The following is a 26035-nucleotide window of genomic DNA, read 5'->3' on the forward strand; positions in this document are numbered from 1 at the left end:
CACAAAGAACTACAATTAGTAAAAGAAGAAATCGTTGAAAGATCATAGAGTTAACATTAAAGTAGAGAGAACAAGGTGGGGAAGAATTTCTAGTAATGCTAGTTGCCTACACTTAACTCTATGTTATAAGTTCAACTTTACACGAATAAAGCTAGAGTTGCCATTAAAAATAGACAGCTTCATATAAGAATAATCGTACCATTGTAGGAACATCGGACTGTTACAAATTTATATTTTTCAATCAGAAATGAAACTGTTTTTTTTTACAACTTAAAAGTTTTTTGAGCAAAAAAGTTGTTTTCTGTTGATAAAACTTGAATTTGACATTGTCATGAACCATCTAAATATCGGTTGTCTGTGGTTACGTGTCAAAATTGTTTGAAAGCATAGCACGGCCAAGTAGTAATGTTAGTTGCCTACATTTCAATCTCTTAGACGCGTTCTTTTCATAGAGAAAATAGTAAAGATAGAGGGAACGAGGTCGGGAAAAAGCATATTGGTATACCACTCTATTTCTCTCTACTCTATTCTGATTGGATCGAAATGTCGTAGATTCGAATGATGTGAACGGCAAAGAAAAAAAATAACAAGTTTTTATTTTATTGGCAAGTAAATGAAGATAAATACTCTTTCTCTCTTTTCTAATAATACAATTTCATTCATATTTTCTCTGTGGCTCTTTAAAAATATTGAAATTTAAAAATTTTATGTCTTTTTTTGTAATGTGAGTTGCCTACATTTTAATCCTTGAAAATGCGTTCGAAAAATTAAATTTGAGATAATTTAAGCTATTTTATATTGTTGCACGGTTTCAATCCTCGTTCAATTTTCTTCATTTCTTCTTAAGTTATTAATCAAATTCAAATTAATTAATGTAAGTAACCTCAATCCCCCAACCAAATTCCTGTACCTGAAGAAAAACTCAATGTTAGGGGATAGTGAATGAGAACCAGTTAAGTTGGCATTACTGTCTGTCAAATATGACATACTGTCAAACGATTCGTGTTGTATAGCTGTCAAGTATTAAAAAAAACTATATTAATATTAAAAATAATTTATTACAAGTAAATATAATTAAACAATGGCAGCAACTTTATAAAATATCTCTAGATAAAAATATATAACTATTTTAGATAGACATATGACATATTGATAAAAATAGACAAGTTTTTTCACAAATTTGGTAACTATGAGTTATTTTTTATCGGTAGCTTACTTATTGGTACAAGAATATGGCTTTTTCTTATGCTATAATACTCTAAATTCTTAATCTACAATTTTTTGTTCAAACAATATCAATTAGAATAGCCGAGATGATTTCTATGAAAATATTACCAAAAATGTCTTAAAATATTTCAAAATAATCTTACAAGTGCGTAGTAGTGAGTTTAAAAAAATAAAAAAAGTGCGAAGTGTATACTTTAATGTTATTACTAAAACTCATCAGTCACACAGACTTACAAATTCGTAATATAAAAAGTCACAACTAACCTAAATCAGTATATTTTTTTTAAACAACGAGGACACATAACAAGGAAATGAACATCTTTATTATGTCTAGTTAAAAAAAATGGAAGCAAAAGGCAACTTTAGGTGGTTTTATATTTGCGACAACTAGTATAAACCTCGTACAATGAGACAACCAGTATAGTAAAAATTAATAAATTAACACCGTCTAATGAACCGTCCGTCTAAAACATTATAAAAGTTATACGCCATATTTATATGTATATTTTATATTAAATTTTTACTTAAAAATTTTAGATTGTAAGTTTTTTATTTGATAGTTTTTATAATTTCAGTTTCTGCTTTATTTATTTTTCTATATTTTTTTGATAATTAAGTTTGTAACAGAACCGTACTAATGCTGGCTTTTCATTATATACGTGTTTACAATAAAAATAAGGATAATTTTCAGAAAAAAAAACAAACAGAAAGTTGAAAATAAGCAAAAAACATTCGAAAAGCAATTATTTCAAACTAAAAAGAAGTTAGAAACTTTAGGTAACTTTATAGTATAGTATATATAGTATAAAATTATGAAAAGTCTAAGAAAATAGTCAATTGATATGTTTTTTACTATTTTTGCACAGTTTATAGACTTTTAGATTCGTACGTTCATTTAAATTCAAGATAACAATTTTGTGTTGTTAAAAACAATAAAATCGTTCATCCTCATATTTCATAATCAAAATTTATCACAAGAAATGAAAAAGGGTCGTTGAAAATTTATTTTTTCATCAAAAACTTTCAAAAATAAAATTCGATTAGTACACTAAGAAATGCCACGAACATAAACTATAAATGCGAAATTCATATTTATTAACGCTGATGAAGCATTCTTAATTTTTCATATTAATTTCAAAACACTACATTTAATGCCTTCTTTCACAGGATATTTGATTGTTTTAATTAAAAAAATGTTTCAAGATGTCAAAATTTGACTTTAACGTTTTTTAGAGTAATGTGTGCTGCCTATATTTCAGTTAGTAAAAATGTAGTTTTATCAATTCAAAACATCTTTTTATCATTCAACAGCATATTTATTTAAATTATTTAATTAATGTAAGTTGCCTTGAAGTACGCTCTTTAAATACTGACATAATAAAGTGTATTAGGGAGAACTACACCAACTAACCATCGGGTACTTACATAGAAAAATGTTTTGCTTTCTGAGGTTATGTTTTGAACAGCGCTGCTTCTTCCTAACGTTTTGTTCACAATTTCAGTTCGATTTTGGTGGTTTTTCTTTTATTTTTCACCCGTGATTTTTGTATTTACAAAAACTTTTAAGTTTTTATTGTATGTTTAGTGTTTTTTTAAAAACTTTCTGGTTCTTTTTTATAACAAATTTAAGGTAAGTTTATATATTTTCAAACATCTTATATATCGATGAGTATGAACTTCTGTTTCGATATTATTATGATGTAAAGTTAAAAATTATAAAGAAGTTGAAGAATAGGAAAATGTAGGTGGAACACAGTCATTCCTATATAAAAGGAAGTTAAAACTTTAGATAATTTGAAGAGAATAAGATTACGAAAATTGAGTAAAACAGTTGTTTAATAAGCTTTTTTTCATATTTTTAGTGTTTTTTGTTAACTTTTGTATTACTTGAAATGAAAATACTGAGATCCATGTAAAAGTTTATTCAAAAATATATATTAAAAAACAATTTAAAGTAGTCAATGATTTATTATAATAAACTGAAAAATAAACTCATAATAGTTTATCGAAAACTATTTGAGTACTAAATTCAAGCAAAACAGTTGGAACAAGCAGTGTTGATCAGAATTTTTTACACCGATTAGTTAATTTTTCATTGTTTAAGAAATAAAGAAAGTTCAATGGAAAAAGACCCATAATGTTCATATATACAAGTAATTCGTGGATTTTAATCTGTTATTTAGTAATTAAACCCCAAAAAATAAAGATTTGTAGATCAATTGCAAAATAATCATTTTTCTAATGGAATTTTTTCAATATTTTGGAGTTTACGGGGTACATCTACAAACGCAACAGGACGGAAACAAAAACCAATCCATAAAAATCCCTTTACAATCATTATCCGGATCGTAAGCTAGTAATCTGTGCCATTTGTATTTCTGTTCACAGCCACAGTCGTTCGAACATCTTTTCGTAGTGCTTCTCCTGACAAAACAAAAAAAAATTTAACACAGGATGTATTTTTAATGCGTGGGTACGAGATTACTCACGCGCAAACTTCTTGATGAATGGCTTGTTCGAAATGTTGAGTATTCACAATAGCGCGGATTTTACCGGCGGAATTTGACGCCCAATACGGCGTCACTATTTCGATTTTACTCTCACAGGAATCTATCCTATTATCAAAAGAAAAATCACTTTAGATCTTGCAGAATAATTTGTACAGGGGCGGTTTTAGGATAATTATTACCTGCTTAGTGCATTCAGGAACAAATTATTCCTCAAAAAAATAGGAAACATGCTCAAAACTCATTGTTTCTTACCCTGAATCATCCTCAGACATTTAGTTATCAAAAACATTAGATGTTGTAGAATAACACTGTACAGGGGCGGTTTTAGGACAACTATTACCTGCTTATTGCATTTAGAAACAATTTATTCCACAAAAAAAATAGAAAACATGCTCAAAACTCATTGTTTCTTCCCCTGAATCATCCTCAGACATTTGGTTATCAAAAACATTAGATGTTGCAGAATAATCTTGTACAGGGGCGGTTTTAGGACAACTATTACCTGCTTATTGCATTTAGAAACAATTTATTCCACAAAAAAAATAGAAAACATGCTCAAAACTCATTGTTTCTTCCCCTGGTTCATCCTCAGACATTTGGTTATCAAAAACATTAGATGTTGCAGAATAATCTTGTACAGGGGCGGTTTTAGGACAACTATTACCTGCTTATTGCATTTAGAAACAATTTATTCCACAAAAAAAATAGAAAACATGCTCAAAACTCATTGTTTCTTCCCCTGGTTCATCCTCAGACATTTGGTTATCAAAAACATTAGATGTTGCAGAATAATCTTGTACAGGGGCGGTTTTAGGACAACTATTACCTGCTTATTGCATTTAGAAACAATTTATTCCACAAAAAAAATAGAAAACATGCTCAAAACTCATTGTTTCTTACCCTGAATCATCCTCAGACATTTAGTTATCAAAAACATTAGATGTTGCGGAATAATCTTGTACAGGGGCGGTTTTAGGACAACTATTACCTGCTTATTGCATTTAGAAACAATTTATTCCACAAAAAAAATAGAAAACATGCTCAAAACTCATTGTTTCTTCCCCTGAATCATCCTCAGACATTTGGTTATCAAAAACATTAGATGTTGCAGAATAATCTTGTACAGGGGCGGTTTTAGGACAACTATTACCTGCTTATTGCATTTAGAAACAATTTATTCCACAAAAAAAATAGAAAACATGCTCAAAACTCATTGTTTCTTACCCTGAATCATCCTCAGACATTTAGTTATCAAAAACATTAGATGTTGCGGAATAATCTTGTACAGGGGCGGTTTTAGGACAACTATTACCTGCTTATTGCATTTAGAAACAATTTATTCCACAAAAAAAATAGAAAACATGCTCAAAACTCATTGTTTCTTACCCTGAATCATCCTCAGACATTTGGTTATCAAAAACATTAGATGTTGCAGAATAATCTTGTACAGGGGCGGTTTTAGGACAACTATTACCTGCTTATTGCATTTAGAAACAATTTATTCCACAAAAAAAATAGAAAACATGCTCAAAACTCATTGTTTCTTACCCTGAATCATCCTCAGACATTTAGTTATCAAAAACATTAGATGTTGCGGAATAATCTTGTACAGGGGCGGTTTTAGGACAACTATTACCTGCTTATTGCATTTAGAAACAATTTATTCCACAAAAAAAATAGAAAACATGCTCAAAACTCATTGTTTCTTCCCCTGAATCATCCTCAGACATTTGGTTATCAAAAACATTAGATGTTGCAGAATAATCTTGTACAGGGGCGGTTTTAGGACAACTATTACCTGCTTATTGCATTTAGAAACAATTTATTCCACAAAAAAAATAGAAAACATGCTCAAAACTCATTGTTTCTTACCCTGAATCATCCTCAGACATTTAGTTATCAAAAACATTAGATGTTGCGGAATAATCTTGTACAGGGGCAGTTTTAGGACAACTATTACCTGCTTATTGCATTTAGAAACAATTTATTCCACAAAAAAAATAGAAAACATGCTCAAAACTCATTGTTTCATCCCCTGAATCATCCTCAGACAATTAGTTATCAAAAACATTAGATGTTGCGGAATAATCTTGTACAGGGGCGGTTTTAGGACAACTATTACCTGCTTATTGCATTTAGAAACAATTTATTCCACAAAAAAAATAGAAAACATGCTCAAAACTCATTGTTTCTTCCCCTGAATCATCCTCAGACATTTGGTTATCAAAAACATTAGATGTTGCAGAATAATCTTGTACAGGGGCGGTTTTAGGATAATTATTACCTGCTTAGTGCATTCAGGAACAAATTATTCCTCAAAAAAATAGAAAACATGCTCAAAACTCATTGTTTCTTACCCTGAATCATCCTCAGACATTTAGTTATCAAAAACATTAGATGTTGCTGATTAATTTTGAACAGGGCCGGTTTTAGGATAATTATTAACTCATTGTTTTTTTCCCTGAATCATACTCAGACATTTAGTTATCAAAAACATTAGTTGTTGTAGATTAATCTTGTACAGGGGCGGTTTTAGGATAATTAATACCTGTTTAGTGCATTCAGGAACAAATTATACCTCAAAAAAAATAGAAAACATGCTCAAAACTCATTGTTTCTTTCCTTCAATCCTCTTTAAACATTTAGTTATCAAAAACATGAGATGTTGCGGAATAATCTTGAGCAACCTCTGGGTTTATTTTGAGAGATCGTCAAAAATAAAAGGTGTTAATTTACCTGAGAGTTAGAAAAATTAACAAAATTCGTACCTAAATGTCAAGGTATGAAAAAAAATGGAAAAAGAAAAATGAAATGCATGTGAAATGAGAAACAAGTTAGGAAGACACAAAAAAAAGTTCAGAAGTAAAGTATGAGCCTCATGGTACCTCCATATAGAGAAGATTCTAGCAGACTAAGGATAAATCAATACCATGGCATTGGATAGTGGAAAACGGAAAGAATAATCCAAAGAACAAAAGAAAATTTAGACTGATTTGCACATGAGACGATACGAAGACAATATATTTTGAAGATCTACGTATAAATGACAGAGACGCACGTAATGTGTTCAGATCCGAGGTTTTTGAGAGTCTCCCCTTCGATTACTGGTAAATTTGGAATACCACGAACTACCTACAGCTTGTTTTTACGAAAATTGCATAGTCCAAAATAACTAGAAGTCTATTTAATTAAAAAAAAAGATAAATCTGGATAGTTAACTACGCTAGAAGGAAAAATGGTTTTAATAAGTAATCTTCAATAACCCCAAGTCGCATATTGACTTAAAAGATTCATTGGAATTGTGTTTTGAGGATGTACATCAGCCCATTGACATTTACAATGCCTTATAACAAAAAAATTCACTTTCAGTCAAAGATTTAATATTAAAAACAACTTTGAATTAAACACCGTATCGTTCAAAGCAATCTTTCGAACTACCCTGTATATTTATTATATTTACCTTCCACTTTCCGAACTTTGATTATTTCTAAAGTTTTGTCTTGGTGTTCGACTTTTGCTTGAGAGGTTTTCGTCTTCTTTGACGGGATCGGGTCCTGGATCTAAATGAAAATCTGATTCGCCAGATTTGGTCGATCGTTTTTTTTTGTAACCCGGATTGGATTTGCCCTCGTAATCCGGCATGTCGAATTCACCATACATGCGCTTCATTAAAGCTTTATTTTCGTCTATAAATAATTCTATACGATCTCTGGAATAAGGATTCTCACAAAATTATCCCTAATATGATGTTGTAATGAAAAAATAATTATAATTTGCCTTAATTTATATCTTAAAAAAGTAAAAACTATCAATAAACTGTGTTTTTTTTTTGGGCCAGGTACTTCTGTGACCATCCTCGTACATATTTGAATTATTAAAATCTCTATCAAGTAAATAGAATCATCAAAAAAAGTGATTAAATTTAAAGATGTGACTTGATACATGTTTGAAAAGAGACAATGTTTTTAAATAAGAAGAGCTGTCAATAATCACTACAAAAGGTTATGTTTACGTGCATTATAGTTCATTTGAACTAATTTTTATGTTAATGTGTAGATGAAATCTCATGAAACTAAGAAAAAGAAGAAGTAGCATGGCATTGATTTTGTTTATTTTGTTTATTACTGATAAAATTGACTTATTGACTTTTTTGTGTAATTATTAAAATCGAAATTGAGTTATTTCAATTTAAAAAGATTCGTGAATTATTTTTACATAATATAAATTGATGTGGGTACTTACAGAGGATATGAATTTCCTGCTGTAGGACAGTACAATTGTTGATTACGTTTAATACAAGGAACTCCTCGGATGTATTCACCCCTTAATTCTAGACCTAAAACTACTGATAAAGCTGTCCATAAAATCTGAAATCAAAATACAATAATTGATCCACATACATTCAAAAGTGATAATATATAACAATTGAAAACTGAGAATTTAAAATCAATACTTGGCTCTATTTTCCAATATTTGTTACTAAATGTTGCATTAAATTATTCAATTCAATAATCTGACTACCGAACTTGACGAATGTCAAACTATTAAAAACGCAGTATTCACGTAGAAGCTGTCTTAAATACTAAATCTTAACATGTACAAAATTAATGATAGAAATGGATATTTATGGTCGTCAATATAAAATAAATAAATATTTGAGTGTTGTTTAGAGTGTTGCTTACATATTTTGAATTTTCTGCCCAAGTTTCACAAACTGGGCGCATATTTGGGTATCTCACGAATTGGAAGAAATTCATTTATCACAAACAAATTTATCAACACTTAAGCACCTTAAACAACCCTTTCTTGAATAGAATCATCACTGGAGATGAAGAATGGGTCTTATACAGTAACTTAGTCGGAAAATGATCTTGGAACAAACAGGATGAACCAGCACAAACCACATCGAAAGCTGAAAAACAACAAAGAAACTACATGCCATCAGTTTGGTGAGATTCCAAAGGTGTCGTGTTTTTTGAGGTCGTTCCAAAGAACCAAACGATCAATTCTGATGTTTACTGTCAACAATTAATGAAACTGGATGAAGCAATCGAAGAAAAACGGCCAAAATTGGTGTCCCACCATGATAATGCAATATCTTTGGCAACTCGTGGGTAACTATTGGAGCTTGGTTGCCAAATAATGTTACATCCCCCATAAAACCCTGATCTGACACCATCTGATTACCATTTATTTCGTAGATTACAGGATTCTTTGAATGGTCAAACTTTTACAAATGACGATGACTTTCAATCATCGAGATCTAGAACCTAGTCCACGATCCACACTTTTGTCAATCGAAATACCTGTCTCAACACGCTGACAGATGACGTAAGTTTGTCTGGCTATTCCCATCATTACAAAGGGATCAAACTAAACTTGTAATGTTTATACTTGTGACAATTGACAACTGACATTGTGAAATATGACAACTGACATTGTGACATTTGACAACTGACATTGTGAAATTTGACAACTGACATCGTGACATTTGACAACTGACATCGTGACATTTGACAACTGACATTGTGACATTTGACAACTGACATCGTGACATTTGACAAATTACTATAAACAATTAATAACGTTCTCAGTCAACGCCAACTTTATTGACTAAGATGTCTAAACACGTATGGATTTTTTGTCTTCACACCCGTATTTTGATTGTTACCTACGTCGCTGTTTTCATTTCAAGCAGAACGTATTTCAAATAGTAGTTATCACATGTGTTGATATTGAAAAAATTTGATTTGGTATTACAATAACTAAACAATAACGTGGTGTACTTCCTATTTCTGTTTTTTTCCATATGTGCGTGTATCCTTTTCAACATAAGCGTAACGCCGGTTTATTAAAAAATATCATTTGCTGAAGTTTTATTTATTTAGAATTAATTTAAAGGATTTAGAATGTTACAAAAACCATATAAATCAATCAATCAAGAACCTATAATAAAAAACTAAAATTCAAATTCGGAATAATTTTAATAAAGATTTAAATTATTATTATCAGAATCTTCCTTCATCAAACTCAGTTGGCGTCGGTCAGCTGACCCGTTACATCCTATAGGAAAAATGACGTACTGTCAAAATCAGTTATTTGATATTAAAATCTTCCAACCTAATAAATATAAAAACAATCTTCTTTTTTTAAACACTTCCAAAATTCGACCACAGAAATACACGAGTTTTCACTATGATTGGTATTATAAAAGAGGTATATCACTGATTATAATCAACTGGTGTGATTAAGATCCATTCTTGTCAACACAAGAAATTGAAAAACGTCTTTTTTTACGGTTTATATCGTTAATAAATTATTCGATAATGCATAACATTTTTAAAAGTTTTCATTAATTCACACAATCGCGTATTCAATTATGCTAATAACGAATTATAAATAAATAAACAGTTAAAAAAACAGGTTTCCATATTCACTAAAACGAATAAGTGATTAAAAACATATCAGGTTTCTTATGTTTTACACACGCGACATGAATGAAATATATCAATAGAAATTAATTCCTCACAGATATTAGTATTACAGCCAATTGCACACATACACTGCTCGTAGATATTTATGTGACGTGAGATTACGTGCTTTTACAACGATTCGCAAATTGTGTATACGATATCTTGACGTTTATTTTATTGATTAAAAAATATAAACGTCACCTGTCAATACAGAATATATTTTTGAAATTAAACGAACGTACGGGTGCGTTTTTTTTTTCGTAGTTCGAATGTTAATTCTGATAACTGTCAGTGGAGTGGCAACGTCACACTTGAAACGGCGACGAGACAAAATAAGTATTCATTTAGGGTATACAAAGTATTAAAGTAAAAATTTATATAAAACTTCATAATATTTCTTCTTGTCACTTTAATGAATATATTAAACTGGCCTAATTCAGTTTTAACGATAAAAAATTGAAAACAATACCACGAACGTTACATAACTTCATGACGGTAAGTAACCTCGCGTGACGTGATTTGTGTTATAGCGCCAGAACAACACGGCGAATATTAACGTAAGGGCGAAATTAATTTTCATTATCATTAAATAATATTGAAATGCACGTTGTAATTATTCATAAAAATTAGTTTTATTTTTAATATAATTGATATTTACGAAAATATGAAGTTTAACAAATAAGCTTTTGTATATTCCATCCTTTTCTACTGACAGTTATTAAACACGTGATAATTTTACGTAATGATAGTACGTAGTTTTTTATTTAACTGTTATATTTCTAAGAAGTTTCTTTTGATTTTAAATTCTGATAAATATTTCTCAATACACAAGGTGATATAAAAGGTATACATAAATTCGGTTACTGAATTACGCGAATTGTTACTCATTCTTATTTGCATCATTGTGATCAAGATCACTTCCCACTCTTGTCTAATTCTTCTTTTTTATCATCAAACTAGGTATACCGAGGACGGGTATTGATATACGTTTATGTTAATGATACAAAAAAAAATTAGTGGAATAAATATTTATTTGATAGCATCACGATATTTACGGATCTATAGTGCGTTTAGAAAAGTTTTACTCCATTTAAATGTTAAGTACTCAATCAAGAATAACAAACAATTGAATTATGTCAAGTAAGTTGAATATTTTATATTGAAATTGCGTATAGTTTTTTCCCAATAACGTATTATCATAATCAATTTACATTTTATTATTTCCGTGACAAACTAATTAGAAATTAATTTGTCTCGATCGGTTTGTGTTACAAAATCAGGAACTGTTTTCTACGATCGGTATAGGTTATGTTATGCCATCGTTTTTTTGAAAAATGAACGCCGATAGGTACAGATTGTAATCTTAACGATACATTTTTCTTTCAAGGATTCTAATTAATATTCTTAATTATTCCGTTTGATAACAATCACAATATGCGGTTACATTCTTAAGAACTAGTTACTAAATTTATTCAAATTGACAATGTCGATTTTATTTTTCGTTTACGAAGGTTTTTGTGTAGTTAAACATTTTTGAAAGTATAGAAACTTACACATTCACCCTCCATTCACACAAATTTATTTCGTTTCATATTCAAATTTAATAACAGTAAGTTAAGCAGGGTCGGATTTAGAGGTCTGATACAAAAAATTATTTGAAATAGTTTCTACGAAATCTTCATTGTGGAATCCCCGTGGCTTTAAACACAAAAAAATGAGAGTTTATGGGATAGAGTTAAATGAGCATGCGCGGGGATTATATAAAGTTATAGGAAGGTCAAGGTCACATTGATCGATTCAAATTAATGTTTTATGGTTCTAAATGTTCTTGATTTTAGATCTCTTCTGATTTAAATATAGACATATGAAAATTTGATGTTAAATTAAAGTAATAAATATATACGAAAATAATGAAATAATTTATTTTTGACGTTTTTCAATGAAGAAAAATTTCCTGGTTAAATTCCGCGTATATATCGATACTCCCTGTTGTTTGGCCTATAAATCAATTGATTCGAATACTCGTGTCTGTTGTTAAGGTGGAGGCGGGCGTGTCAAGGCGATAAACTTTCATTTGCTACATTTCTTGTTGGTACATTTTTAATTGTTTGCATGCTTCTGTTTGATAATGTCAGTTATTATATTAATATACAAGGGTGAATTGAAATTTTCAACTATTAAAAACGATAACGATTATATCATTAGTTTCCGCCATTTTCCTAATGTCAACTGTCAAGGTTTCACATAAATCTGACAGATGTATTAATATCAATAAGCTGCTTTTGTTGTTCGTTAAAAATAATCAAATTTTTAATAGAAAACAAATAATATTATACTGATTATGATACAAGGTGAATAACCTTTATCTTGACGAATTATTGTGTACTCAATCAACCTCTCACGCTCCTAAATTTCATCTCATTACGTGTTTCTTTTCATTCATAGCCCTAAAAATATTTATGCTTCTTCTTTTTTAACCTAACCTTGAAAAAATGCACGCCTTTTCGTTGATTAACCTCAAAATAGTACACATGTGTAAATAATTAAATTTTTAATGTAAACTAAAAGAAATAAAAAGCTAAAAAGGACGTAATTCCATCATCATTCCACAATGACGAAAGCCTTCAAGATTTATCGATTCAAATAGACCCAGTTCATATTTATTATTATGATTTTAACACAATAAATTATATTTAATAGATGATATCGAATATAAATATAGCTGAACACATAACGTTAATTTTTTTTTTGATTAATTGGTTATTAGACAAACGCTAAAAATACCTAATAGTTGGGTAATTGATAGTGTTTCATCTTTTAGAACGTTTCCATTGATTAAGAGTTTTTTTATTATTATTAATAAATGTGAACGAGATCAGTATTCTAAAATAAAAAAAAACAACGTAGAAACACGTTTTTAGTATAATTTTTTTAAGTGCTATCTCAAAAAATCACATTTTTATTTATAACCGGTAGATACATTTTACGCATACGACACAAGGTCAAGTGTTGAATTTGTAATTTAAGTTTATAGCCGTAGATGGGTCTGAAAGCTTCAATAGACATGAAGTTGGCAACGAAGTGCGTAATAAATTTGATCAATCCATTGTGCATTGTACTTTATCTATACTGCGCATGCTCGAGAATGCGCAGACCGAGCTGGAAACTGGATAGAGAAATCGTTGCAATTCTGTCTATTTGTTATTTCGGATTATATAGTGGAAGTTTTGAGAATAAATATTTGTTTTACTATAAGAATTCATTAATATAATATATCTATTTACGTATTGCAAGATGGCTGATGGATTCAAACAAAACTGAATAAGGTTATATAACATTTTTAAATCAACCCTTTTTGTACGCACTATTATGTTTAGAAATAATGTTGTATGTTGTTGATACCTAATAACATGTTTTCTTCAAAGTAATTATCAAAATTTTGTGTCTACTTCCCTTGAGTAAATAAATACCTAACCTAAATAATACATTCTAATATTATTAATGTTCAATGAATGATTACTTATGTCCTTATAGTGTGCTTGACGGAATAAATAATTCTAAACTACTATTTGAAAGCCAGGGTCGGCTCATGCCCAATGGTTAACAATCCGTAACTTTTACAGGGACAACCTGTACAATCTAATGAATTTGTAGATTTTTAGACCGTTGTACATGCCATGAGAATTTTTTTTATGTCACAGCATTATTTTTACGTCATCTACTAACTCTAGAATTTTTTGCATCGAATCCCGTTATACTCAAAAATGTAGTGATAATAAAACTACAGTCTGTAATTGTTACATATTTAAATTTTGCAATTCGACTATTGATCGGTAGTCTATTTCTTCCCTCTATTTCCTTCCAGTTTAATTTTAATAAAGTTTTTATAATAAATTATTAGTTTTATTTACTGATGACGAAAGAACCTGCGGGAAATTGCACGCGATAGTTGTAGATGCAACCCAAGTCTGATTTTGTGAACCAGCCATAATGTCGTTGATTTCTCAACCACGTTATAAACACAAATAAAAGAAAATTGGATATTTTTCTCTTTAAAGTACACCAATACGTAATAAATGAACTAATATTTTACATATTTTTCTTTAAATCCCCCTTTTTACATAAATATAAAAGAATGTCTATTTCTCAAGTCATAATTGGGAAAGTTTATTCAAATAAAACGGACGGAAAACTGAACGAACGAATAGAAGTTGAAAAAATTAATTACTTATAACTAATTGATTACAAAATTTGTTTAAACAACGACTGTATAAATGTTCAGAAATGAAGAGAATTATAAAATAGATAACGTAAAAAATATATAGATTCCGATACAGTACCGGACTCTCAAAGGGACTTGGTTATAAAAATGATCCTTTCCTAAACCGGAAATGTAAACCATTTAAAATGTGAATTTGCATACGAACCAGTGATAGTAGAAATTGTTGTGAACACGGTACTTTGTTTCTCGAACACACATTTCGATTATTATATTCACTATACATAATATTATATCCTATTGAAACTGTTTATAAAGTCATCGAACACGGGATAAAACAACAAACGCATATAGATTAAAGATTACATAAAACGAACGCTTCTCTTATGAATGAGTATCACATACTATTGTAAATCGATAAATGTTGTTATGGAAACAGAAATTATAGAAAACAAAAAAATGATGCGCTATCCTGCAAGGTCACTTTTGCTGATCTTTCTTGCGTAAAAATTGTACGGGTTTATCCTATTTTTACAAATTCAATCGAATCGTACTACTACGAGGTGCGTACAATAATATACAGGGTGAGTCGCGGGGAACTTTGATCGTCAGGGCGTATATCATGCGGGTACTAAATAATGTCTAATAACTTTAACAATTTGGCAACAAAAATATGTAGAGGTTGGCAGGTTCCATTTAGAGGAACTACTTTGAATTATTTTTATTTTCTTGCTCGTTATTATTAGTTACTGTTGTTAAAATTTAAGATCAATTTCAAAAAACACCCTGTAAACGAAAATAATTTGATACTTTTGACTACCCTCTACATATGATAGAAGTATTAAAGTACCTCATGACTCACCCTGTATATAACACTTATCAAGTGCAATTATTATCACTATTAAAAAAAAGTATTTATTCTAAATAATATAATGAATATCTATTAATTTTTTTTAAGTTTTTAAGAGTAAACAATAATATTATTTCATAATACCTCGTATTATTTAATCGACAACGCTGTAATAGTTATTAAGATGGCAGACACGTTTAATTCTACCAGTGCTTGACTTATTTATGCAAATCTAAAGATAAACTTTCACGAATACATAGAGAAGATAGCGACATATATAATGTTATGTTTTTATTTTACTTTAATAGAACGTGATCGTAAAATAAATTTTTTACGTTAACTTTCCGATGCAAAAATTATATAATTGCCGTTCTTATTATATATTATTTATTATACAATTTCCCCAATATCTTCACATATCGAAAAGAAGAGTTAATAATAACGACACAATGGTATCTCTACATTAATATTTAATTCTATGGTATAAAACTATCACAACTACTCTTCTTCTTTTTACGTGCGATCTACATTTAACTTTAAGTATAGAGGTGGGCACAGAAAGATGTATATTATCAATAGTTTCTATGAAAGATTTATCAATATAAGCTTTTGAATGTTTATTTTTCAAAATAAAATTGAAGTTTCGAAATTAATCCATATTTTGAACATCCATTACATAAAAATTTTGCCTAGACATTAAAATAAACGTGTTAGAGATAATCAGGATTTTATGAAATATCATTAGTCATAATTTCGCAATATTCCATCTATCTATTTGTGTCATCTCCATTTAATTTATAATTTCTGTAAATAAACAACTATTTAAAAAAAACTACTCTTAGAAAGAAGTTTTTTGTCGATATGTATTTTTCGTACAACAGATGGCTAGGAAAGCATCAACTGAAAATATTTTACGGAATGTTATGCATTATAAAAAAGTGAAAGGGGAGTAAGCGGCGTTGCCAATTGGTATATTTTTTCAGTAACTACAATTGACGTAAGGAAAATCAACCAAGGAATGCTCATTCAAGATTTATTTTCCAATTTTTAAAATAAATTTGGATTGTAAATAAACTATTACAGGTTTTTTTTATTTATTTATATCAATACAATAATAAAAATATATAAAAATTGTGACGTCAAACACATCGAAAAACGAAACATTTTCTTATATATTGAGCACTCTAGTTTAGTTATTTTTCTTAGACATTGACGTAGAAACGCAAAATATCTCATGTAGGCGTAATAGCCTAAAATAATAAAACACTTCGTTCATAAAAGTTGATTATTGTTTTATAAATTTCCGACCCCGATTCACGAAGTTAATAAATCAAAAACTGATGCATATAACCTAACCTAACCAATTGTTTTACTGATAATACTTTTAGATCACAACAGAAACTAGATACATTAAAAATTTACTTAAATGTAACAGATTTATTACGAATGTAACAAAACGGCAACGCTGGAGTAAAGTAAGACAGAATACGCTTTGATGTAGAGTTGGGAACTTTGAATTAAAACAGTTACAACGATTTATGAACAATAATTGATTTCCAACTGTAATTTCATCAATTTTTTATTTTGAAGGAATTCGAAGCGTTTCCATATTCTGTTACGACAATTATTAGTCGTAATTGGAGAAGACCACGCCAGACAAAGTTAAGAAAACAGTTGGGCGAAAATCATTTTTTTTTAAATAAATTTCTTTTGTATAAAAACTAAAAAAACTGTGTACTATGTATGATGATGTATTAAATACGGATAATAATGTTTATTTACCTTCTCTTAGTCTTTCACACACAGTTATTTTAACTGTTAATTGCTTAAATAAATATTAAAACATTGTCGTAAATCAACATTTCGAACTTTCAAAGTACCATAAATGAAGGTTATTGTTTTATAATGTATTTTTTTCATGCTTCTGGCGATAATTCAAAATAATGAGCTAAGAAAATTATTATAACCAAAAAAATAAGCTCGTTATTAATTTTATTCACAAATATAAAGTATTACAAAATAGCTTTTTGATTTATTTGAGGTTGACAAAAAAATCACGAACTCCTAAAATCTATACTATAATAAAGTGTATCTATTCCTACTTGAAGCAACTACCCATTCTTACGAAAAAAAGTAGAGAATTTTATTAGTAACCCCGGTAAAAATATCAAATTGTCACCGAAGATCACACGTGTCTAAAATCAGATCCATACAGTTACAAAAAAACTAACGAGAAATCTAACGCAAATAAACTTTTTTAATTATAATTTATCCTGAATGCGGTCCTGTCCAGAGTTTGCACGAGCTCATTACGTCATTAGCTCAAACTATCAAACTCAAATAGCAAAACCCACGTAATTCCAAATAATATTTCGAAAAATTATTTTTCTTAATTCTTTTATAGTTGTAATAATTTAGTAACGGCTATGTTTCCAAAAAAAAAAGTGAATTATTCAAATGATTTGTATCAGAAGGTGTCGGCACATTATTCATGTAGGTCACGTGAGGTTTATTGTTTTTTTAAACAAAATTATTATTACATAAATATAATGCAAAATATGTAAATAAATTAATTTCAAACTCGGACAATGTTGTTTAAATGTGATATTTCAGAAATATCCACGAAAATTTCATCAATCAATCCATTTCACTCTGTATAACACGTTAAAGGCGTAACCAATGTCCAGTTGACTATAATTAGAATAATAATATCGAACTAAGGAAAAAAATGGTGTTTTAATCTAAGAGATAGAAAATTGAAACTGGAACTAAATAGACCGAGGTCACTATCGGCATTAAATATAATTAATACGTGTTCAATATTTATCTACAACAGTCATACTGTGAGAAAAGTCTGTTGCAACAGAGACGTAATTGGATTGATTTCAAATTACTGTGTAATCGGCGCTAAAATTGAATAACAGCAATTAACATTTAATAAAAGAATCGTGTGTATTATTAAAAATACAAAAAATCATAGATCTATATGAAACGTTTGGTTTATGGCATATTTACACGGCTACGTTCGTAGTGCGTCACAGATATAATTCCCATTTCGTACGTATTGTAGGAACGCACATCTTGACGTATATACACAACATGGCGACATAGTTGATAAACAATATTTCTAATAAATTGATGTGAATTTTGCAACATGAATTCTTGTGAAAGTACGGTTGTGTTGTGCACAAAACTATCTATAAGTATTTACTTTTGCAAAAAGTGAATTAGTTTATTATTACGTTTTTTGGAAATTTGTTTCAAGTACTAATATTATATTGGCGCGATACGAAGAGAAAGATATAGTGCGGATAATTATGAATGAAATCAGAAGGTTGTTTATACGAGGTGTGTTAAGAAATTAAAGGTAATTTTTAAGAGTCTGATTATACATTTATTCATTATACTGATGTACATGTTCTTGAATTATCATTAGATTTTTCAAAGTAAAACTCATTATTTACCGTCTAATATATCCGATAAGGTTTAACGTTTTTATGGAAGCTTACTTCGACCTACTTATATTGTATAAGCTCGACATGGAAAGTGAGAGAGATAGATTACTGGTAATAAAAGCATAGACACTAAAATAGATGATTGTTGATACGAGGTGCGTTCAGAAAATTAATATCATCGAAGTATAAAGAGATTTTCAAGTAATTGTTTATTTATATCAATTTTTTTTGTAAAAAATCGAAATGTGAGTGCGTGATGAATATTGAAACGTACTTAAGTTTGAGAAAAAAGGAGAAATGGTAAATTTTGACATAATTCAAAAATAAATACTTACAGGAATTTGGACGAAAGTACCATTGTGTAAAACCGGATGTGAATACAACGGCACCACGGGAACCCTTCCATTTTTAATAAAAATCGGTCCCTGAATAGGCGTAACTGGTACATGTATGGGTTCTTCTTCCACATAATCGTAATCAATAATAGGATGTATGCTGGTTTTCGTATTAAAATCCCCCACTTTTGTATACGTAGGCGGTCGATTGGGTAGTGGATTATTGGGTACCTGGGGGATTTGATTTGACGCGCCTTTAGGACGCGTCGACTGACGAAAAGGATTTGTAGGAAACTCTTCCTCCAAAAAGGGTTTCTGCGGTTGGGGATACGAGTAACCTTGCGGGGGTTGTTGATACTGTTGGAAAGATTGATAATAGTTTGTCGCGGGGGGATTGGGGGTAACTTGGAACGGCGTCGAGTAATTCACCAGAGACATTTTATCGATTCGGGAACTAAGATAACTTCATTTTTCATTAGGAGATCTGGAACAAAAAAAAATATCTTTAGAACAACTTATATAATGTTAGTTTGTACGCATTGCTTTCGAATCGCAGTCCGCCAAATGCTTTTTTCATTCGACCAAATCAATACTAGTCACATGGTGACGAATCGGGTCTATAAGGAGGATGTTCCAGGTGTTTTATGTGGTCTGACGTCGTTTTGATCTGTAGGCAGGTTTCATCGTGTTTTTTACTTACAACTGATCAAGAGACTTTTTGTAGTCAACATTTTTTTTTTGGAAAATAAATAATGTCGAATATTCCAGCCGAAATACTTTACAATATTGATTTTTTGTTCCATCCGCATTAATTATTCAACTAACATAAATTACATCGAATTATTTTTCTGTTTTAAATTTCTTATTGTTAACTTTACATTATATTATCATAATTTTCATCTGATTCATCGATTTATGTAAATGATATGTGGCTAGAGAAAGTTGAAATCAGCCCACTAAAAGAGCTTCATTAACAATTTAATTTATTCAGATTGACTAAACTATCGCGTCAAGTTATAATTATCGAAGAAAATAGTCGGGATTATTGAGAAATACGAGGTATATGCACAATGTAAGTTCCGTTTCTATTTGTATAATCGCAGCGCTGCGATTGCAGTTCCGAGCATGCGCGGCAGTTCCTCTGTCTCGAACAGAAGAAATCTACGCCATTTTCGGATCGATTCTGCCGACATGTTCTTGTGAAATTAGATCGTAAAAATTATATTAAATTATTGACGAGACCTCGTATATATAATTTGATCACGTTTTTAATGAATTCGATTGGGAAAAAACACGCATAAAGTGACGTAATTAGAGCGGAAATCGTATAAGTTTTGAAATAGATAAAAATCGTTCATGAGATTCATCTCGAAGTAACTCAATACTCTCATTACCATAAATATGCGTACCATAAACGTTCACTTTCATTTGTCTTACATTGAACTTTCGATAATTATGTCATTAATAACTATGCTTCTATTTAATAATCTATTTAACAAAATTATTAAAATAAAAAAAATATCGACATTTCGATTTATGAATGAAAAAATTATCACCCTGTATGATAAAAATACAATATATAGTCAATAACAGAGTTATTAAGTTACTTTTTTAACCCACTGTATATCTAAATTAGATTTGTTTCTAAGAACACGAAAATGTTCTTTCGACTTCAAAGGAAAGGATCACCCTATATAATTTAAATTCAAATTACGCATAGTACACGTTTTCCTGCCACCCTGTATGATAAAAATGCAATATACAGTCAAAAACCGAATTATTAAGTTACTTTTTTAACCCACTGTATTATATAAATTAGATTTGTTTCTAAGAACACGAAAATGTTCTTTCGATTTCAAAGAAATGGATCTCCCTATATAATTTAAATTCAAATTACGCATAGTACACCTTTTCGTGCCACCCTGTATGATAAAAATACAATATACAGTCAAAAACCGAGTTATTAAGTTACTTTTTTAACCCACTGTATTATATAAATTAGATTTGTTTCTAAGAACACGAAAATGTTCTTTCGATTTCAAAGAAATGGATCTCCCTATACAATTTAAATTCAAATTACGCATAGTACACGTTTTCGTGCCACCCTGTATGATAAAAATACAATATACAGTCAAAAACCGAGTTATTAAGTTACTTTTTTAACCCACTGTATTATATAAATTAGATTTGTTTCTAAGAACACGAAAATGTTCTTTCGATTTCAAAGAAACGGATCTCCCTATATAATTTAAATTCAAATTACGCATAGTACACATTTTCGTGCCACCCTGTATGATAAAAATTCAATATACATTCAAAAACCGAGTTATTAAGTTACTTTTTTAACCCACTGTATTATATAAATTAGATTTGTTTCTAAGAACACGAAAATGTTCTTTCGATTTCAAAGAAACGGATCTCCCTATATAATTTAAATTCAAATTACGCATAGTACACATTTTCGTGCCACCCTGTATGATAAAAATACAATATACAGTCAAAAACCGAGTTATTAAGTTACTTTTTTAACCCACTGTATTATATAAATTAGATTTGTTTCTAAGAACACGAAAATGTTCTTTCGATTTCAAAGAAACGGATCTCCCTATATAATTTAAATTCAAATTACGCATAGTACACATTTTCGTGCCACCCTGTATGATAAAAATACAATATACAGTCAAAAACCGAGTTATTAAGTTACTTTTTTAACCCTTTGTATATCTAAATTATATTTGTTTCTAGGAACACGAAAATGTTCTTTCGATTTCAAAGAAACAGATCACCCTATATAATTTAAATTCAAATTACGCATAGTACACATTTTCGTGCCACCCTGTATGATAAAAATACAATATACAGTCAAAAACCGAGTTATTAAGTTACTTTTTTAACCCTTTGTATATCTAAATTATATTTGTTTCTAGGAAAACGAAAATGTTCTTTCGACTTCAAAGAAACGGATCACCCTATATAATTTAAATTCAAATTACGCATAGTACACCTTTTCGTGCCACCCTGTATGATAAAAATACAATATACAGTCAAAAACCGAGTTATTAAGTTACTTTTTTAACCCTTTGTATATCTAAATTATATTTGTTTCTAGGAAAACGAAAATGTTCTTTCGACTTCAAAGAAACGGATCACCCTATATAATTTAAATTCAAATTACGCATAGTACACCTTTTCGTGCCACCCTGTATGATAAAAATACAATATACAGTCAAAAACCGAGTTATTAAGTTACTTTTTTAACCCTTTGTATATCTAAATTATATTTGTTTCTAGGAAAACGAAAATGTTCTTTCGACTTCAAAGAAACAGATCACCCTATATAATTTAAATTCAAATTACGCATAGTACACCTTTTCGTGCCACCCTGTATGATAAAAATACAATATACAGTCAAAAACCGAGTTATTAAGTTACTTTTTTAACCCACTGTATATCTAAATTAGATTTGTTTCTAGGAACACGAAAATGTTCTTTCGATTTCAAAGAAACAGATCACCCTATATAATTTAAATTCAAATTACGCATAGTACACCTTTTCGTGCCACCCTGTATGATAAAAATTCAATATACATTCAAAAACCGAGTTATTAAGTTACTTTTTTAACCCACTGTATATCTAAATTAGATTTGTTTCTAGGAACACGAAAATGTTCTTTCGATTTCAAAGAAACGGATCACCCTATATAATTTAAATTCAAATTACGCATAGTACACCTTTTCGTGCCATTCTGTATGATTATAATATACAGTCAAAAACCGAGTTATTATGTTACTTTTTTAACCCACTGCATATATAATTTAAAGTTGTTTCTAGGAACATGAAAAGAAACGGATCACCCTTTATAATTTAAATTTAAATAACGCATAGTACACCTTTTCGAGTCACCCTGTATGATAAAATTATTAAATTACTTTTTTTACCCATTGTTTATATAATTTCGAGTTGTTTCTCGGAACACGATAATGTTCTTTCGATTTCAAGGAATCGGATCACCCTATATGATTTAAATATATAGCATTAGATATATTTAAAATACTAGTTATACTTTCGGAACACACTATATATAAATATATACATATGAAACATTGTTTGTTGTGTCAATTTTTTTATCTATTATGTGTACTGAATTCAATTAATTTGGTGTATGCAAAACATGTTTCCATTCAAAATAATAACATTATTCAGAAATGTATGCTAAATTATTTTTTATTTGGATCAGTGTATAATTTTTTGAATATCTGCAAGTAATGTTCGACCTCGATATTAATATACTTTTCCTTTCCTCAACGAGATTGTTCTTTTTTGTTTATTATCCATAATTCTCCATTACTGTGAGTCATATGAAAATGTTACAACTTTGAGGTTATGTGAACCCTCATTAAATGAAAACTATATAAATAAAATAAATTTTGAAAATTAAAAAAATCTATTATAAATTATAATTTTTTAGTTTTCTCGTTCTATATGACGAAGTCGCATTTTATTTAGAATTCTTAACAGGGGTCTTGCTGCTAAAGGTGAGATGTGTTGAGGTGAAAAGAAAGTAGCCTCATACATATTTGTCTAATGGGTTTTAGTTACGTCACTTTGATTTTGAAAGGTTAATTTGATGTTTGTATCTATTTAAAAATGATCTAGCCGATTTTTAATGTTTACATAGGTGGATTATACAATATGAATCAAAAATTAATTTAGTACTACGCTTTCAATGAATCATTACGTGTTTATTATTCTCCTAAATGTTCTTCTTCTTTTTTTAACCGTAATCAATTCAATGCGATCCATAGATAATCTACCCTTCTAATAGGTATGTAATTTATTGGTTTAAATATTTATTACAAAAGTAATATAACGATATCAGTTTGTGAAAAACTTAACATAAATAAATAATTAAGTAAATTTCTTTTGATGAATCACAGTATTTACATTATTAAATAATTATTGGAAGAAAAACATCTACCTACTAACCAAACATGTTGTAAACTTTTCTCTTAAATTATAATAACTAATATACTGTTTTATTTTTACCTGGAAATATGTCTTGAAATAAATCAGTTTCATAGATTTATTTTCCTTCTCAGATCTTCCTTTTATCTTCATTTATAATTCAAAGAAAAAAACACAACGATTGTTTTTGTTGTCACATATGCAAGTGAACGCGCGCGAAACTACATCCAATACCAATGTAAGAATTAGACTGTTATGTCAATGGAATTGTTAACAGAATGATGCAGTGGGAGGCCCCACTCGGTTTTATTTAAGTGTTTGGGGGGTTTATGGTTCGGGGGTAGTCTTATTTGATTAACGATTCTGTCAATACATAAGGAAATGTGTTTTATAATTGAATTAATTCAGCCGGAAAGTAACGCGAGAAGGTGGCAATGGAATCGAACTAAAAAAATGATAAATGTATCAACAATCATTCTCGTATAATACGGGGTGTTCCAATTTAGAAAAATTAATTTGCAGTACGAATTTGAAGTAATCTAACATACGAGGGGTGTAGGGTAAATTTACTAAGAAAGACAATTTTTTAAATTCAGTTTTAGTTTTCATTTTAGATTTTTTGTGTTATTTAATGCTTCTCCCACATAACCTCAAACATAGTTAAAATTTTATTTTATGAATCTAACCTAAAAATCCTTACAACAGTCTATTTTGGATATTATGATCGTTGATCAGATATATCACGTATTAACTGATTGTAGATTCTAATTCAGAACGAGATTTTTATCAATTACAGTTTTTTTTTTTGGTAGGAGTTCCAAAATAAACTTAACCTACAAAAATCTTACAATTTTATTGCGTTTATTAATTTTTTCATATTTGTATACTTATATTTCTACTGTATTTACAAGTTAATTGCATGTACCCACTGTATATGGTACATTTCGTTCAATTCCCGAACGTAACCGAACAATGAGATCGGTGATCGGTTTGTCCCGATCATAGTTTCCGAAAAAGCCCTATACATAGACCAATATCAACCTTGATATTAAATTAAATGTAAAAAAATATTTTTGTCTTAACTACTCACTTTCCAATAATATATTAATGTTGAAATGTGTTTGATTAAAATTTTCCGTATATTTAAATTGGATAGTACTTTAAAATTAAATGTGGTACTGGAAATATTGATTTTGCGTTATCAGTCGATATTGTGATTCATTTTTGATCCGGGTAGATACCGAGAAAATATATGGCCACCACTTTGAATATTTATTAATACTTATTCGTTATTTATTATACGAGTTGGGTAATACCCGAACAAGGTCAATCAGAAAGGTAATTGTTACAATTCCTTTATTCTATTCTTTATCATCAAAATGTAGATCATTGTTGTGTAAACTACATAGACGTACACGAATTTTTTATTTTCTTTAATAAATATTATGTAAAAAAAGATATTTGATTTTTTTTTCAATAAATATTAAGAATTCGTGTTACTTCTTTGATATGAAAAGAATGTTTATTTTATAATAGCATCATTGTTATATACAGTACGTTTCAAAAAGACATTTTAGAGAAATTTGACATGATTAAAATTTGAACATCCTTATGTCATATAATTTCTAGTTATGCAACCAGTTTTACGAATTGAAAGGAGAAGTTTACTAAATAGGAATAATTGTATAATTATCTTAAAAGTTTCAAATGCAGAAAAAAAATATAATAAAATCAAAATTAATTGCAATATATTTTTAAATGAAATATATAATTTCATTCTATGAGGGAAATATTAGCACACTTGTAGCTATGCAACCAACTTTACAATATCAAACGTCACATCAAGTAATACGTAATTTCATGATATACTTCAATATAATCGGATATATTACGTAGAAATTATTAATTTAGTAAAAAAAATATAACTTACACAAAAAAATATTTTCAAATCGAAGATATTTCAATCTACTATAGAAAAACTTCCAATTTCTAGCTATGCA

At 29.2% G+C, this 26035-nt stretch overlaps 1 protein-coding gene across 1 annotated transcript; it reads right to left on the reverse strand.

Annotated features, from left to right (window-relative positions):
• Positions 1-1044: 1044 nt before the first annotated feature.
• LOC130449438 (protein spaetzle 3) lies at positions 1045-24287 on the reverse strand. The gene is made up of 6 exons (XM_056787251.1): positions 24117-24287; positions 19070-19553; positions 7980-8104; positions 7198-7446; positions 3717-3842; positions 1045-3651 (listed from the first exon to the last, which is right to left on the reverse strand). The coding sequence occupies exons 2-6, from the start codon at positions 19505-19507 to the stop codon at positions 3495-3497; spliced, it is 1095 nt and encodes a 364-aa protein (XP_056643229.1). The 5' UTR covers positions 19508-19553; positions 24117-24287; the 3' UTR covers positions 1045-3494.
• Positions 24288-26035: the final 1748 nt, after the last annotated feature.

The sequence above is a fragment of the Diorhabda sublineata genome, chromosome 10 (assembly GCF_026230105.1).
Source record: "Diorhabda sublineata isolate icDioSubl1.1 chromosome 10, icDioSubl1.1, whole genome shotgun sequence".
Taxonomy (NCBI): Eukaryota; Metazoa; Arthropoda; class Insecta; order Coleoptera; family Chrysomelidae; genus Diorhabda; species Diorhabda sublineata.